Here is an 18,799-nt window from a genome sequence, read left to right as displayed (position 1 = left end):
ACTGGATTAAATAAAATATAATATGTACTTTATTTTCACCTTTTATTTTCATTTTTTAAAAGGCAGTTACTAGAAAATTTAAACTGGAAAATTTAAACTTATATGTGTGGCTTGCAGTGTATTTTTATTGGACCTCACTGATCTAGATCATGACGTAATATGCAGGACATGGGTAAAATCTCTCAATGTTGGATAGAGCTAACTGTCAAAGGACTTAAAAACAAATTGGGTTACACCTATCTTTTAAGTACCTTTGTTCAATGCCTGGTTCATAATAGTGGCTGAATAATATTTGCATAGTATTTTATGTAGTTTGATTACTCTTTAGCAAATCCTTAAGTAAATATTAAGGAGGTAGTCCATTTACTGGAATAAATAAGAGGTGAGCAAGCTGATTTAAAAAAATATATCAAATTTTGTGCGCTTAGGTATTTGTTCTGTATTTTTTAAGTTTTAGGCTGTGTTGTTCCTTATTGAGATTCCTCTTCATGTTTTTATACATATATATGCATATATATTTTTTGGCTGTATTGGGTTTTTGTTGTGCGCGGGCTTTCTCTAGTTGCGGCGAGCAGTGGCTACTCTTCGTTGCAGTGTGTGGGCTTCTCATTGCTGTGGCTTCTCTTGTTGCGGAGCACACGCTCTAGGCACACGGGCTGCAGTAGTTGCAGCACGTGGGCCCGGTAGTTGCAGCACGCGGGCCCTAGGGCGCATGGGCTTCATTAGTTGTGACTCACGGGCTCTAGAGCACAGGCTCAGTAGTTGTGGTGCATGGGCTTACTTGCTCCGTGACATGTGGGATCTTCCCTGACCAGGGATTGAACCCGTGTCCCCTGCACTGGCAGGTGGATTCTTAACCACTGCGCCACCAGGGAAGTCCCCCATGTTTATATTTTATGAAGATATGTTTGTAAGTGTGAGAAGTGAGTGTGTGTAAGAGAGAAGATGATCATTATTAATACACTATGTTCTGAGATTACTTTGCTGACTTAACTACTGTACACTGCACCCTTTGGATTTACCCACCTGTTCTCACTTAGATCCTCTCCCAACGAGCATATTATTCTAGAGACTGGGATCAGGGATTAGATGGCATATTCAGAACGTGTGATAGGGACAAGGCAGGAGTCAGAGGTCAAGAGTTAAAAGTACCAGTCTAGGTCAGGGGTCAGACCAGGATGCTAGGGAATTCAGGAACACTGTATCTGCTATTGTTAACCACCAGACAGAACCTAACGTAGGCTCTGCAGCTATGTAAAATTAACCTTGAATAGACTAAAAGCTATACTCACAGATAAGTGGCTTGCTCCTGTAGAAGCAGTGCACTGTAGTGTTGTTTTTTTTTTTTAACTTTTTATTTTGAGATCATAATACAGTGATCAAAGCTAAGGGATTAACTTTGGTACTGTACTATTAACTAAATTATAGATTTTATTCTGAGTTCACTCGTTTTAACATCTAATGCTTTTTTTTCTCCCTGTCCAGGATCTAATCAAGGATTCCACATTGCTTTGTTGTGTCTCTGTTCTCTCTCAATCTGTAATAGTTCTGTAGTTTTTCCTTGTCTTTCATAACCTTGAGACTTTGAAGAGTACCTGTCAATTGTTTTGTAGAATACCCCTTACAAAGATGTTGCTGCATAAATGGGTAAAGGAAATACCATGGAGGTGAAATGTCCTTTTCAGTACGTGATATCAAGGGGTACATGATTTTGATATCTCTTATTACTGCTGCTGTTAACCTTGGTCACTTGGTTATTGTGGTGTCTGCCAGATTTCTCAATATAGTGTTTTGAGTCAAACAGATTTGCATCTGAATCTTAGGAGTTTTGGCACTTTCCCCCCAGTCAAGTGTGGATAATTTTTGTTTTACAACATTTTGAGAAAGAAAATGTATGCCAGTACTTGATGCTTTGCACATAGTAGTTACTCAGTAAATAATACCTCTGATCTTAGGAGATAAGTGCTGATTAGTAGGTTACCTTCTTCAATTCATTTTATACTTATCAGTATAAATAACCTTCCTTTGCTCTCTTTCTGTTAGTGGAAGAAGGGTTCCTTTTTCTTTCCAAGTCTAATTCTTACACCTGTGCACTTAATTCCATTTCTTCCCATTTCCTGGGAACTTTAGGGGTTCAGTATTCAGTCAGAGATCACAGAACTTCTGGGATACAAGAATAAACCTACACTTTTATCCAAAAATTTATTGTCCAATTTTATCATCAAAAATACAAAATCTCTCTCTCTTCTGTCTTCAGAGCTTCGCTTCTGTTCTTCCTTTTGTACGTAAACATGCTCAAGCCTCTCTTACCTAAAAATAAACCAAATTAAATGTTTCTTAATGCTGCTGTAACAAATTGCTATCAACTTAGTGACTTAAACAAGTTTATTATCCTACAGTTCTGAGATCAGAAGTCTAAAATGGGTCAGCAGGATTGCTTGCATACTTTCTGGAGGGTCTAGGGGAGAATCTGTTTTTCTTGCCTTTTCCAGCAAAGAAAGAGGCTGCCTGCATTCTTCGCTTGTGACCCCCTTCCTCCATCTTCAAAGCCAACATCATAACGTCTTATCATAATGTCTTCTCTCGTCTGTGCTCTCCTGCTTCCTTTTTATAAGGAAGGACTCTTGTAATTACATCGGGCCTACCTGGATATTCCAAGATAAGCTCCCCATCCAAGATCCTTTAGCTTTATCACATCTACAAAGTTCCTTTTGCCACGTAAGAAAACACAGTCACGGGTTTTGGGAATTAGGATGTGGACATCTTTGGGAGGTTGTTATTCTGTGTCTACCATCCTAAACAACCCTGTCCCTGCAGCCACTACCCTTCCTCCTTCCCTTTACTCCACACTTAACAATTGGCAATGTATGAGTGGTACCTTCTCAGCTTCCTCCCCTCTCAAGCATTCCTTAACTTCCTGCAGTAGAAGGCTTTCACCCAGACCCTTCAGTTTTTCTTGCTACACCAGATGCTGCCTGGTTATTAAATCCAATGGATGCTTTTCAATCTTTTGGCATCAATTGACACTTAAGATCACTCTCTTCTTGGAATTCTCTTATTTCTTTTTCCTGAATTTAAAATTTTTTCACCTTTCCACCTCTTTCCTTTTCTATCTCTTTTTGCCAATTAGCCTTTCTTCATCTGACTCCCAAGTTGGCTTCAGGTTCTGTCTTCAACTCTCTTTTCTTCTTCTACATATTCTCCCGTTATGGTCAGTCGCACCATATAGAGAGACTTCAGCTACCACCTCAACATTGACTCTCAAGTCCATATTTCCAACACAAAGACTCATCCACCACTTAAGACTTACATATCCAGTTACCACAGAATCTTCAATCTGAACACATCCAAAACTGAATTTACATCTTCTCTCATGCCGAATTGCTTCTGCCTTCCTTTTACCCACATCAGAAGCCAAGAGTAATCCTGCACACCTCTTTGTGCTTTGTTACCTCAAATCATCAAATCCTTTGGTTTATACCTACTTCATACGATTTGTGTGTCTTGCACTCTTTCAGCCTTTGCATACCCACTGCTCCATTTTAGATAAGGTTTCCATTATTTCTCTCCCAGATCTCTTTGACAGACTTTCCACTGTTCCCCTCTGATTAATGCTCCATACTGTCAATGATCTTTTTAGTATGCAGCTGATTTTAAACCTTAAGTCTTTCCTAATTGCCTTCAGGATAACATCCAAACATTACTTACAGAATACTTGCAATTTGACCTGAGCCTGGCTGTATGGACTCATCATAAGCCATTCTTTTTCTTCCTGTCATTCCAGATTTGGGGTATTTAAGTTCTCTAGTCCCTCCATTCCTCCCTGAATGCCCTTCTCTCTTTTGACTGTTCCTAATCATACTTAAATCTCACTTGGGAGAGTCTCTCCTTCAGGAAACTCTTTGAATTCCAGCCTAGATTCTTTACCTTGCATTGTGTTTGCTTATTAGCCTCTTGTATTGGTCTCTACTTACCATGTATTGTAATGTTTATTCAGTTTGCCTAGTCATACAGGATGTCTTGTGGACAGGAGCTGCTGTTATTTAAATAGCTGCTATTTTATTTATTAATAAAATAGATAACTAATAAGAGCATGCTGTATAAAAAAAATAAAATGCAAAAAAAATTAAAACATTTAAAACTAATGTATATTTATTGTTATTTAAAGGTAATGCATGTTTATTGTAGAACATTTAAAGCACAGTTAAGCAGAAAGGGGCAAATTTAAGTTAACTCACAATCTTATCCACCAGAGATTACCATTTTTTGTATTTTGGTGTAGAATCTCTTATATACATGTAAATTTTTTTAAACAATAATGAGAAAATCAAGTGCTATTTCATAGCTTTTTATTTATTTTGCCTTAATGTATAATTAACATCATTACATATTTTCGTTCAACATATTTTTAATAGCAGCAGAGTAATGTGTTGAATAGATTCACCAAAGTGTTCTTAATTATTCCCGTTATTAAATATTTAGGATGTTTAAATTTTTTTTTACTGTTATCAACAATGCCTTGGTGAGCATCCTTATATAAGTGTCTTTGGAAATGGAATTCTAGATCAAATGATATGAAAAAGTTTAAGGTGTGTGATATATATTGCCAAATTGCTCTTCAGAAAGGCTTCTTGTTTTTTTAAACCAATTTCTACTCCTACCAGCAGTGTTAAGAGAGTGCTTTTTTCCTCAAAAAATAGGAGCCATCACTTTTTCATTTTTTCCAGGTTATGGGGGAAATGTCTGCTTTTATTTTCTATTTTCTTGATTACTGTTAAGGTTAAAAGTTTTTTCCCGGGCTTCTTTGGTGGCGCAGTGGTTGAGAGTCTGCCTGCTAATGCAGGGGACACGGGTTCGAGCTCTGGTCTGGGAGGATCCCACATGCCGCGGAGCAACTAGGCCCGTGAGCCACAACTAGTGAGCCTGCGTGTCTGGAGCCTGTGCTCCGCAACGAGAGGCTGCGATAGTGAGAGGCCCACGTACCGCGATGAAGAGTGGCCCTCGCTCACCACAACTGGGGAAAGCCCTCGCACAGAAACGAAGACCCAACACAGCAAAAATAAATAAAAATAAATTAATAAACTCCTACCCCCAACATCAAAAAAAAAAATTTTTATTCCCTTAGACATTTGTATTTCTTCTTTTGAGAATTTCCCAGTGATTCCCTTTGCTGTTTTTCTATTGGCACAGGTCCATTTTCTTATTGATTTTTCTAAAAGAGTTGTTAAGTGTTTATACTAGTAATACTTTCACTCTAGTATGTGTTGCAGATATTTTTCTTTCTTTTGTTATGTTTTTAAATTTTTTGATGGTTTTTGAAGCATAAACATTAAATTTTTTTAATTCAAATATATCATTCTTTCAGTGTAATATTTAGGAAGTTCATCACCACTCCAAGATTATATTCACCTATACTTTTTTTTCTAGTACTTTTATGTTTTAATTTTTAACATTTGAATCTCTGTTGAAATTTATTTTGTGTATAGGGAGCAGCCTTCATCCAGGGCACGGAACACAAGGTCTGTTAAGTCATGGTTCTCAGTAAATATCTGGACCCTGTCAGCAGGTCCTCACCCTTACATATTATCATTTACATACTCAGAATTATGATTATTTATACCAAGTAGCATCTAGTTGATGAAATGGTAATATAACATAGGATAGAATATATGAGTTTAAAGATGATTTCCAAGATTCTAGCAAGGGTTGGAAGCAGAATTTTGGAAAGGGTGTAATTTTACCTGGGTCTTGAAGAAATTTGTGCTTCCTATGCTTTCCAGGAGCATGATTTCAGGAATAGCCCACCTAGAGAGGCAGAAAATTAACATCAATTTAAAGGAACTAATTTTGGCAGCAAGAATTACGTAGTATAATTTAAAATAGTAAAAACATATTTTTACCAGTATTTAAAGAACAAGAAAAATATAGTAAGTACTCATGTGCTCACTACCTAGGTTTTACAAATATTAACCTTTGGTCATCACATTTCAGTTTTTTTCTGAAGAAATGGATAAATCCTTGAAGCTCCCTGCACCCTATTTGTCTCACACCATCCCTTCCCTGAGGTAACCAGTAGCTAAAACTAGTTTCTTACCCATCTTTGTTTTTCCTTGTCACAATTCAGCCTACCAACGCTTTAATTCAAGTTTATTAGTAGATTGTTATTCACTGTGGCCAAGTCTAAAAGAAGAGGCTCACATGTCACAGTAAGCAATGTGGATTGGTGCTTTCTGTGTATCAGTATGGTATCTGGTAAAACATGCCATGATGTGGTATGTTATCTCTGCTAGGAATTTTATCAGTGGGGAAACAGCACCCTATAGCCATCTTTCTTGGTCTAAGTAAATATAACTGTAAATCCTAGACTATTTATAGAAATTGCTGGTTCTTAATTTCTTAATTAAGCTGTACATACAGATTAGCAAGGATTATCTGATGTGCCATGGGCAGAACTGGAATATCTTACACTTCTTTTTATCCCCTTACAGCTTGTTGTTTATTCATAGTAAGAATCTCAGAATTTTAGGAAAGGGCTCTAGAGATATTTTGATTCTACCCCTTTATATTTTATTTTAGTTTTCAATTAAAAAATAGTCTTTATTTTTAGATCAGTTTTAAATTTACAGAAAAACTCAGCAGAAAGTACAGAGAGCTCCCATATACCCTCCCTCCACCTAGTTTCCACTATTATTAACATCTTTCATTAGTGGGGTACATTTGTTGCAATTGATGAACATAGTGATATATCATTAGCTAAAGTTCATAGTTTACATTATCCCTTTATATTTTAGAAATGAACAAACTGATACTAAGAATTTCACTTGATCAGGACTTCAAAGCTAGCATATAACCCCAAGGTTTGCCCTCTTTTTAGTGCTTCATAAATTTATTTACTTATTTGGTTGTACCAGGTCTTAGTGGTGGCAGGCGGGCTCCTTAGTTGTGGCACGTGAACTCTTAGTTGCGGCACGTGAACTCTTAGTTGCGGCATGCATGTGGGATCTAGTTCCCTGACCAGAGATCAAACCTGGGCCCCCTGCATTGGGAGAACATAGTCTTATCCACTGCGCCACCAGGGCAGTCCCGGTGCTTCATAAATTTAGAGAGTTATTTTGATGCAGTATTATCCTGGACTCTACAATCTGAATTAAAATGTCAGAAAATAGTACATTTGTATAATAAAATCACACCATAAATGTTTTTGGTAAAACTTTTTCATTGTATTAATTTTTTTTGTGGTAAGTTTTTTGTTTTCTCACACATATATCATAAAACAGTATTCCCAAGTCCCTTTTCATATGTATTTGTTATTTGTTAAATTGTTCCATGTAGTTTTAAATATTTTAAGTAATAAATATTAATTTTGATGTGTTAAATTTTGCTTCATAGTGTTTCAGTGAAGTGTGCATAACATTTTTGAAGTTAGAAATAGCTTTAATGTAATTATCTCATTTGAAGTATTGTCTTCCTTAGTTGACAGATGAGGAAGTTTAGAGTTGTAAATGTTCAAAAGATTGTAATAATGTCTTTCAGAAAAGATTCAGAATACAAATGTTTTCTGAGTCTAAGTTCAAAATGCTAATATTATGTGGCTTATATTTTAGACATATTAATTTCTATATCTGTTATATAAAAAGGGACCCTGAGATAAAATATGTAAAACAGTCTTTGGCTCTCTTAATCAATCCCTACTTTTTTTTTTAAGTCAGAATTATTTTAGTTTTAAAAATATTTCTCACTGTTAATTATTACCTTGAAACCATAAGCATGTAAATTTATTCAGAAAACTTCAGTCAGTTTGATGTAAGAAAATAGGTAATTTTAATAACATTCTCTAATATTGAACTGTTACTTTGATGTGAAGATTTATATAAATTAAATCCATTATAGTATGTTCTCAGCTTAAAGTTATATATTTTAATTTTACTTAGTGTTTACTTAGTAAATGGGGGATCAGAAAGTATGTTTCTGTTGTTTCATTCAGTAAAGATGCATGATGTATGCTCAGCACATTTGATCCTGGGGCTGCAGAGTTAAGACAAGTTCTAGTTGAGAAGACTGTATGAAAAGTTTCATGAAAAAGTTAAGGTTTATTTGCTGTGTTAACATGCATGGTCAAGAAGGACTGGGGGAAACCCCAGCCTTAAAGCCTTGCTGGGGAGTGGCAGAAGAAGAGGCTGCAGAGTTTGGATTTGATTCTGTTTAAGGATTTTAAACAGAAAAATGCCATTGTTAGATTTTCATTAACATCATGGTTAGGTTTTATTAACAACATGCAATTCATAACCTTAGTAATCTACCTATTACTAGGTAATCTACCTTCTCTTAGCTCTAGGAAGTAGGTTATGATTGTGATAGACTGAAATGTGGGGAAAAAATTCCAAAATATTTTGATGAAAATGAGCCAGACTACCTGGCTATCTGGTTTGTATCTGTGTGTGTGTGTGTGTGTGTGTGTGTGTGTGTGTGTATAAATGTGAGTAAATTTTACAATAAACGAGATGGTTCAAGTTGCCATTTAAAATAATAATTATTATTTTTACAAACCATTGTTTTTAAACTTCCCATGGAAACTGCTGTTAACTAATTTTTATTAGCACTGTAACCTTGGGTAACTTGTATCTGCTCTACTTGCAGGGACAGCATGAAGATAAATGATAGGGTAAAATAGCTTTGAACTATCAAGACACGCCATATAAATTCAAAGCGTTGGTATTGCAGGGTTTGGGAAAAGCTGAGAGCATTTATTTCTGAGGTACTTAATTTGTGGCAATTACCAAAAAGATACTTTTATTTTACAAAACTTTGTAGTATTTGATATTGTTCATCTCTTAACCCTTCCGGAAACTTTTCCCATCGCTGCCATTTCTTTGGTGTCATTTCTTTCTGGCTACAATTTTAAGGGTTTCTTCAAAGGTTCTTGGGGTTCTGTGTCCCCTGTCCCCTGGCTCTTCTTCCTTCTGTGCTCTTTCATCTGTTCTTATAGTTTTAACTACCACGTATATGTCTCATAATCCCAGTCCAGGTCTCTCCTCCAGCTTCAGACTTCAGTGTGAGACAAGCACTACTGTCAACATGTGCAAAACTGAACCCATTAATCCTCCTCTATAATCTGGTCCCTGCCCATCTCGCTGGTCTCATTTGTAGACTCCCTGTCTTGAATTTTATTCTGTAATAAGAACAGCTATAGGTTGAGCACTTACTGTGTGCCACAAGCATTGTGCACCTTACTTACATGTCTTATGTAATTTCACCACATCCCTATGGGATGGATATTTTTATTATCCCATTTTACTGATGAAATTCTGAGAAGTTAAATAATGTGTCCCAGGTCATAGAGCTTGGAAATGGCAATTTTGGGATTTGAACACAGCCTGCTGTAACACCAAGTTTGTGGCTATCTATCAGAGTACCCATAATCCCTATGTGTTACTTGTTACTAGTGGAAACATACTGTACATCTTACAACAGAGTCCTTCCATGTCAGCCTTTCTAATTTGGTATACAATTCAAGACTCAGGGATAACTGTAATAAGAGCTAAGTGATCACTTTCAACTTCTGGGAAGGTCACATTATTACCTATATTATGATACTGGTTCCTTAAGTAGAAGTATATCGGGTTCCTTTTAGACTCAATACACAGCTGTATTGAGTTGTGATTGTGTATGAATGTAACAAGCATGTTCTCCTTTTGCTTAAGCCTGCTTTCCTGAGATGTGCTCTTAATGCCTGGGTTCAGCAACACAGCACCCTGCCAGTTCTTACCTCCTTGGTGTGGTGTCTTCTCAGGCAGTGTTCTTAGTCTGGAACGTCTTCATCCTTCCTCCTATTTTCACCTTCCTCTTGCTCGGCAAACTTCTACATTTTAAGAACTTAGCTGAGGCATCATCACCTTGTGTAAGAAGCTTCCCAGGCCTTCTCCTGTATCTCTAGGCTGAATAAAGTCTTCTTGCTCTGTATTCCTTTAACGTCTTGTATATATCGATAAGCATTTTAAACTGTCATAGTGTCATAATGTACAAATATTTGTTTACATTTTAGTCATTCTCATTAGATGATGAGCACTCTGGGATAGAAATGATGTCTCAGGCATTTTTGTGTCCATAGTACTCAAATGCCTTATGTACTTTTATTGAATTACTGCCTGACCAAATGACTAAATGATTGCTTTTATTGCTAGTGTCAACTTTCTAGACACTATAAACCTAATAACACTGTTTATTATTTTTTCAATTGAAGGACTAGTGTATTTGATCAATAATCATAAGACTAAAAAACATTGTTTTTTATTTCTCTGTTGTTACGTAGCATCACAGCCAAACTGTTCCCAATCAGTGATAATTTATCTTATTTTAAAAAGTTATAATGACATGTACATTTTAAAATGTGTTAGATTGAATATATTCAGTGGTTAAAGAGTTCCATAGAATTTTGAGTGTTAGGTGATCGTTAGCCTTTTAAACCCATTCTATTCTGAAAGTATAAATTTAATGCTTTGTTATCAGGCATTGCAGTAATTCATGCTGTGATTTCATTTGTACTGCTAATGTTATGTTTTTTCATTAAGGCTTTAATTACCTCAAATATTTAATTAAAGCTGTGTTTTCAAGTATATGACATAATGATCTTAAAGATTAACTGTGTACTTGCAAGTGTAGTCAAAAATAGAAATCCAGAGAGACTTATTTCGTGCCAGTCTCAGCATGATTATAATTTTCCAAAGTGATTTTCATGTTTGAAGAACTTTTTTTTGTTTGAACCTAATATTCTGTTTTAAAAAAAGAAAGCTTTTAAGGTAAAATCTAACATTTTTCCTTGATAGCTGCTTTAAGAGTAATGTTTCAAAGTGTGTAAAAGTAATTATTTGGACAGTGTTTTTTTTTTTTTAAACTGAAATCTTGACAAGAATGGAGCGGGGGAAACATAAAATGCTACCTTTGTAGTAGAGAATGAAGGGCCATTTTCCTTAAAAAGGTATATTTGAGATTTTTTACTCTGGCTCATAAGGGATGGGAAAAGGATCCATGATGTTCTTAGGAACTGCTGACCCAGTTGATATATGTTTGCAGTATGGTCTCCTGTGACTTCTAGAATAGGCATGGTCAGCTGCTATCTCTTCCTGTGCCTGCCTGTGCTTTCCCTTTACAACAGTCATCACACATAAATCTCTAATGCCTCTTTTCTTTCTAGGCTCTAAAGTTTATGATGGCTAGGGATTGTGGATGTTTGTTTGGTACTGTGTAATCGGTGCCTAATCAATAGTTACAGAATAAGTGATGCAAACAAGCAGAAAATGGGGATTTGTTCCCCAAAAGTAATTGTTTTGGTCATGGTGATGTTTGAAGCACTGTAGATCTTGAAATAAATTGTTAAAGAGCAATTGAATTAGCTTTACTATTATGGTCTAATTCATTATATATCTAGTAACTTCAGTTATCCAAAATATTGTTTAAATGCTATACAATCCATCTTTTTTGGATAGTCATTTGTTATATTTTATTTAAGAAATTATTTTGTACTTAAATTTTGTTCTTTGATATTTGGAAGTTATGAATTCTTCAAACAAAATTGTAGAGTTATACTCTACATATCTCAAAGCTTCCATAAGAAGTAAACATATTTTTCAAAGTTGATAATACAGGTAAAACTTTCCCGTGGATAGAAGTACCCAGACCTCACATTCTACCTCAGATCCGTAATTCATAATCTGCTGTGTGCCTCTTTGGCATTTCCACTGACCCCACCACTGACTGACTGGGAATGGGGTGTGGGGATGCTACTGGTTGTGACTTACCACTGACTCGAGCAGAGACGTACTTTCGTTTATTCTTCATGGTGGATATAGGGATGGTTGAAGCATTTACGAAAGACTAAGGCTCCTGGATAACAAAGGAAATTAACATGAAGAGTAAATTAATTTCACTTACAAAAACCAAAGTCCTCACCATGGCCTACAAGGCCCTACGTTATCTGGCCTCTGATGCGTTTCTGACTTCCTGTCCTTCTTCCCTGCTCCTGTCTCACTGGATTTTACCACACTGGCTTCCTTGCCTTTGCCCCAGCTGTACTCTCTTGCCCCAGATATTTGCATAAGTAACTCCCTCCTTCAAGGCCTTACTCAGACTTTACCTTCTTTCTCAGTGAGGCCTGCCCTGATCACCTTATGTAACTACAATCCATATCCTGCTCTACTTTATTCTTTTTTCTGTAGTACCTAATCACCTCTAACGTATGATATAACCTATAATTTCCTTATTTCTTATATGTATTATATTGTTTGTCTCCTGTAACTAAAATGTAAGTTTAATAAGGGAAGGGTTTCTCTATCAGTTTTTGTTTTTCATTGTTGTTGTGGTTATTTAAATAAACAAGTGTATCTCAGGTACCTAGAACACTGGTGTATGGTATACAGAAGATGGTCAGTAACTGTTTGTTTAATAAGGAAGTCCAGATCCAAGAAAGCCAGGCCTAGACAGATGAAAAAACACCCTTTCTTGCCATCTAAGTTCTGCTTTTTAACCCTTCTTGGAATGATTGCCAGTGAAGAATGACTGTACTTGGTAGAAACCCTGACTCTACCCCATGGGAATGTGGCCCAGTTATGCTGTGGCTTTCTCTCTATATTCCCAAAATGGTGTTAATAGATGGTCTCATCATTTATACTAAGCAGTAGTTAAGCCTGGAACAGAAATGAGCTTTAGTGGTGGAGTGAATCGCTGAGATAATAGGACCAGTATAGTAGGTTTGTTCCTTTATAACCTGCCCCAGGTTTGAGAAGTTCGTAGGAGTTAAGTGAATTAGGTTCTGGTTCTGACTGTAACCAATTCATTGTCTTATCTTATGACTCTGGACTTAATGTTTCTTCAATAGTAAAATTGAACTGGATTGTATTTTTTTTCTAACTCTGTGAAGTTTAGCTATATCATCAGAAACATTTTAAGCTTTATAATTTAGGAACCCTCTTTCAAAATATGTTAGCACTTAGGTTAATAATCATGTTACTATACTATGTTTAAGATTTATACTTGGTAAGGTGCTGCATGTATAAAAACAGTTGAGCATAGTAGTAGTGTCAAGAACCTAACAATCATTCTTTTCTTATGTAATTTCACAGGAAAAAACAAATTTGTGCTAATCCTTAGACTTCAGTTAACTAGAAAATTGAGTCTTTAGACATGATAGATAACTCATGCTAGGATCTATCTCCCTCCTTGCTTTCTCTCTTCTTTCCCTTATTTCTTCTCTATCCTTCAGGTTATCTACTGTACAGTTTCCCTTTTTTTTTTTTTTTTTTGCTTAGAGAACAAAAGGATGACACTTTACAGGTATTTTTCAAGAATTTTGCTTTTTGAATATATATTTTATTCATCATTGTACCCCCTAGCATCCAGCAGATTGTCTTGTACATATAGATGCTCCTTAAGTGTTGCTTGGATGAATGAATTTGCTTTTATTTTTACCTCAATACTTAATTGACTCAAAGTGATTTTTAAATTTTTATTGTTTTAAGAAAGGTGACTCTTGTGATGGTGGGACTTGATAATGCTGGTAAAACGGCAACAGCAAAGGGAATCCAAGGAGGTAAGCTGAAAAAATTTATTATTAAATTACTCTGATTTATTTATTTAAATTGCTTTATTACATATTCATTGGGTACATATACTGTGTACTCTATTACTTTATATTCTTAGTATACTTGAGGCTAATGTGGTGAATAGACTCTGGCTTAATAGTACCAGCCTGTTATGTTTCAGATTTGAATGAATGCAGAGGCTCCTCGAGGTTTTTGATCAGCTAAGAGGGATCGCAGCTGTCTTCTAGCCAGTAGGAAGGAAAAAGTAAAAAAAGGACATGCCCCTGCCTTTAAGGATCCCTATCTTCTACTTACATTTTCTTGGCCAGAATTTAGTCACAGGGCTACAGCTAAATGAAAGGGAGGTAGAAATACAGTTAGCCAGCACAGTTCTCTTTGCATTTTTTGATTTTTTTTCAACATGATGTGTAATTTTTACAGTTAAATTAAAGATACATTAAAGGGTTTTATGTCATTTATATTACATCTCATTGGATGTATTTATTTAGTCTTAATTTAATGCTTTGTAACTACAATATAGAGGTACTATACTAGTGAGTTTGTTGTGTACCCAGAAGATGTAGCACGAGCCAGGCATCTTGAGGGTATGAATTGGGAGAAAACCTAACATATATTTGTTCCTGAAAATGGATTTTGCAACTAGATATCATGCATGACAGATAGGGAGCTTTTATTTATGGAAATTCATGAAAAAAAATTGACACCTTGAAAAATTTGGTGTTGGAGAAAAACATTTTGTCACCCCCAATTAGTTGCAAACTATATATTATTGTTTGAGGAGGCTTCTAAAGCCTTTTTGTACCCCTCATGCTGTCACCTAGGTTATATCCTTGCAAAGCACTCACTGTCACCATCTAAACCAAGGGTTTGCAAACCTCTTCTGTAAAGATCCATATAGTAAATATTTTAGACTTTGAGAGTCATATGGTCCCTTTCCCAGCTACACAGCTCTGAGATAGTAGTGCAGAAGTAGCCATAGAAAATATGCAAACAAATGAGCATGGCCATGTTCCAATGAAACTTTATTTATAGACCCTAAAATTTGATGTGTTATGAAACATTATCCTTGGGTTTTTTTTTGGAAATTATTTTAAAATGTAAAACACATGCTTAGCTTGAGGGCCATGTAAAAACAGGTGGCCAGCCAGATTTGGCCTGCAGGCCATGAAACCTTATCTAAACGTTTTCTCTTTCATTCCTTCAAAGCCTTATGTTCAAGGGAGCGGGATCCAGGAGTGTGCTAATCAGACTGTCTAATTATTTGTGTGTACTTAGAACAAACTCTTTCGATCAGGCCTTCTTCTTCTGAATTCCACCTCCATTAGTTTCTTTTTCTGAGTTTAGAAAATGTTCAAAGTGTCACATCATGAACAAAAAGTCAAAGCTGCCTTCAACTTTGAGCTCCCCTCTGGCTCTGTTTTTGTTTTTCATTTCATATTTACTCTTCAGCCTACTCCAGTGACTGATTTCTTACCATTTTTCTTTTTTAAAGATTCCAGTTATATAGAACGACTTGAAGTTTTTCAAATTGAGCCTTTTGATACCTTTGTGATTTTGTTTATGCTGTTCCCACTTGCCTTATTAAAGAGAATATCAACTTATCCTTAAAGACATAATCTGCTTATCTCTAAAGATGCTTGTTTGTCGTATCGTCTCCTTCTTTATGAAGTTTCTTCTGATCTCCTGCTGCCCTCACCCCTTACCACCACCGTCAGTACAATTGACCACATCCTCTGTTTATGTCTACTCTTATCTGTATCTACTTGTATAGCTACTTAATTGCCCCTCTTTTTATGTATTACTCTACCTCTCCAGACTATAAATTCCCCAAGGGCAGTTTTACTTATTTTGGTGTCCCAGTTCAGGCCATGCCTTAGTAGGCAGTCTTCCTAAAACATTTCTCCCATGGCTTCTCTTAGCTTATTTCTGTTTTATTTTTTATTAAAATTTAAAAAAAAATTTTTATTGTATATTTCCTCCTTTCATTTGAGATAATCTTCCTCTCCTACTGTGTTGCCGTTGTCTGTGTCCAATATAATATAATTTTATTATAGCTTCCTAATCTAAGAGTACTTTCCCTATCTTGAGGTTCACTTCCTTCAATCAGCTTTTCTTCTTCATGGCTGTCAAAGTGATTGCATTAATAGGATATAGGTTCAGTTGTGCTAACAAATAAGCCTAAAATAACAGTGGTTTAATAAAATAGTTTATTTCTCTCTCATATTACAGCACAGGGAAAAGTAGTCTAGGGCTGGCATAGCAGCTCTCTGGTATTAGAGACTCAAGTTCCTTTTCCTATTTGCTTTGCCATTCCTAGTGTTCTCCCTTGCCTACCTGGTCCAAGGTGTCTCACTACTACATGTGCATTTCAGCTGGAAGGAAGAAGTAAAGGACAAAGGGAGGCTATCCTTCTCTTTTTTTAAAGTATGTGAACCAGAAGCCACCACATCATTGCAGTTCATAGGCCATTAGCTAGAACCCGTGGTGTTCCAGAGCTGGTTGCTACTTGCTATTATTGGCTCATATTAGGCAACGAGAGCCAGTTAGGCACCTCTCCTCCAAACTCTATGTTCAGGTGCCTCATATTGGTAATTTGAAATAGTCCACAGCGGGATTATTTACACCATGACAATTGGAAAACACTACCTATCAGAGTTTCACAGCCTCCAAAGCCAGTTAAACATTTAACAGTATACCACCAGCACATTATCTAAAACCTGTTCTCATGGCCACCCCTAGCTGCCATAGAGACTGGGGATTACATTCTTTATCCTGAACAGCCATGTGCTCAGCTAAAAAATCCAGGATTCTCTGACTTTCCAGTATTATTTCCTAATAGTTCTAAGGAACTGTTGTTATTTTGGGTGGGAAAATTCTTTGTGTAAATTGGTCCCTAGCATTGTTGACATTAACACATCTTTATTATATCGTAGTTATTTGTTTATGTATATATTTCTTCTTTTTCCATCTATATAAGTACTCTATAAGATCAGAAAATATTAATAAATTTTATTAATCTTTGTATATCTAGGACCTTTCATAGTACTTAGCATATAACATAAGCTCAATAAATAGTTATTGATTATATATTTTCATTTTATCTTGAACTTTGTAGGCATTGTCTTAACACATATGCTTTACTGAAATCCTCAGGATTAGGGACCATATGTGTTTGAACGCCTGGTTCTTGTATGATGCCTGATTTATAACAGGCCCTCAATAAATGATTACAAGGATGGATGGATGGGTAAATATATGGAAGAATGGACATAACGATAGCAGCTTCAGCTGTCCTAGCAGTCTGGTGTTGTAGTATTGAGAAGTTATATGCTTTGTACTGAGTGCTAAGGATACAAAGATAGTTACCAGCTATTGGGAAGGTATAGGCTATTGTGGAGACCAGCAAGAACACAGAATATTACAATAGATGGTGTAGGTGATACTGAAAGTAAGAAGGAATCATCAGAGAACGATTTACAGAAAAGGTCATAACCTGAACATTTAGTCTTGAGTCTTGAAACACAGAATCATGAGTAGGAGCCAGAGGAAAGAACAGAGAAATTGAGGAGGGTGTTCCATGTATCAAAAGAAACAGGCTTTTAAAGTCCTGAATACATGAATTTGAGTCCTGGCTCTGTCTACCATGTAACCTTGAAAAAATTACTTAATATGAATTGGTTTCCTGGGAATAGTGCCATCATTTTATCTGTACTTACATTGTTCCCCTGCTTGGAATTTTATTCTCCCTTCTTTGTTATAATTTTTGTCTTTTAAGACTTTACTCCTATTTCATTTCCTCTCTGAAGGCTTTCTAGGCCATGACTCACTTCTAGCTCCTCTTTACCCTTTTTCTCTTGAATGCCCTCCATCTTAGTTTGGGCTGCTATAATAGAATACCATAGACTTAGTGGTTTAAACAACAGGTATTTCTCACAGTTCTGGAGGCTAGGAGCTGCAGTCAGGGTGCCAGTATGGTCAGGTACTTAGTGAGGGCCCTCTTCTTAGTTTATAGACAGCCATCTTCTCACTTGTATCCTTATGTGGTGGAAAGAGAGAGAGGAAACAAGCTCACTTACGTCTCTTCTTATAAGGGCACTAATTCCATCATGGGGGCTCCATCCTTGTGACCTCATCTAAACCTAATTACCTCCCAAAGGCCCTACCTCCAAATACCATCACATTGGGGATTAGGGTTTCAACAGATGAGTTTTGCCAGGGACATAAAAGTGCAGTTCATAATACCTTCACACTGTGCTCTCCAGTCTTGTTTGTAGAACATATAGGTTCTTGTGTTATTCCCATTAATGGGAATAACACAGTTCTCTCTGAATTGTACTGGATATTCTTTGAGGACAGCAACCCTTTTTTATTCATCTTTGCATTCTAATGCCTAACAAAGTCCTGGTACTGAGTAGGTATTCTGTATGTGTTATTTCCCTTATCCCTTCCTCAGGATAGTTGATTTATTTTCACTGATAATTTCCTGGGGGTACCTTTCAAATTATACTCAAAGACAGCTGCCTATTTTAACTGTGAAGCCAGTTCTGGCCTGGACTAGATCCACATTTTTAAATGTCTAGTTTAATTCTGTTTTGGAATATATGGCTGCTTATATTGCTTCTAAACTTGCCTTTTTCTCCTTCTAGGTAAGGCAGGTCTTTTAAAAATTTGACTTGTGATGTCTGTTAACTTTCTAGAGAGCTGTGTAAACTGCATTAAGATGCTTGCTGAAAGGGAATGGTACATTGCAAGTCTGTTTCTCTGTCACACCTAAGCCTAACAGCAAATGCCTCTCAAATTTATCTTTTTTTTTTTTTTTGTGGTACGTGGGCCTCTCACTGTTGTGGCCTCTCCCGTTGCGGAGCACAGGCTCCGGACGTGCAGGCTCAATGGCCATGGCTCACGGGCCCAGCCGCTCCGCGGCATGTGGGATCTTCCCGGACCGGGGCACAAACCCGTGTCCCCTGCATCAGCAGGCGGACTCTCAATCACTGCGCCACCAGGGAAGCCCTCAAATTTACCTTTGTAATAGCAAATGTTTTGCTGAATGTGGGAATGATAAGACCCTCTAAACCAGTGTTGTTCAGTAGAGCTATTGCAATGACGGACATGTTCTATATTGGCTCTGTCCAGTAGGGTGGGCCACCAGCCACATGTGACTTTTGGGCACTAGAAATACAGCTTGAACAACTGAGGAGCTGAAT

General features: G+C 36.6%; 1 protein-coding gene and 1 long non-coding RNA gene across 5 annotated transcripts in view; one reads left to right on the top strand and one right to left on the bottom strand.

Annotated features, from left to right (window-relative positions):
• ARL13B (ADP ribosylation factor like GTPase 13B) overlaps positions 1-18,799 on the top strand; it is a 75,251-nt gene that overhangs the window by 2,102 nt on the left and 54,350 nt on the right. For 2 of the 4 annotated variants that reach the window (XM_033433356.2, XM_004272632.3), the window contains exon 2: positions 13,512-13,582. In XM_033433356.2, coding sequence (XP_033289247.1) covers positions 13,512-13,582 — 71 coding nt within the window. Of the gene's footprint in view, positions 1-8,637; positions 8,756-13,511; positions 13,583-18,799 lie in introns of all 4 variants that reach the window. The other 2 variants (XM_033433357.2, XM_049709702.1) reach the window with 2 other exon arrangements.
• LOC117202422 (uncharacterized) lies at positions 2,184-11,914 on the bottom strand. The gene is made up of 4 exons (XR_004484761.2): positions 11,796-11,914; positions 5,742-5,805; positions 3,975-4,036; positions 2,184-2,310 (listed from the first exon to the last, which is right to left on the bottom strand). It is a non-coding gene; the product is annotated as an uncharacterized LOC117202422 (long non-coding RNA).

The sequence above is a fragment of the Orcinus orca genome, chromosome 5 (genome assembly GCF_937001465.1).
Source record: "Orcinus orca chromosome 5, mOrcOrc1.1, whole genome shotgun sequence".
NCBI lineage: Eukaryota > Metazoa > Chordata > Mammalia > Artiodactyla > Delphinidae > Orcinus > Orcinus orca.
Note: the sequence above shows the minus strand (reverse complement) of the source record. Positions and strands in the feature narration are given on the sequence as shown.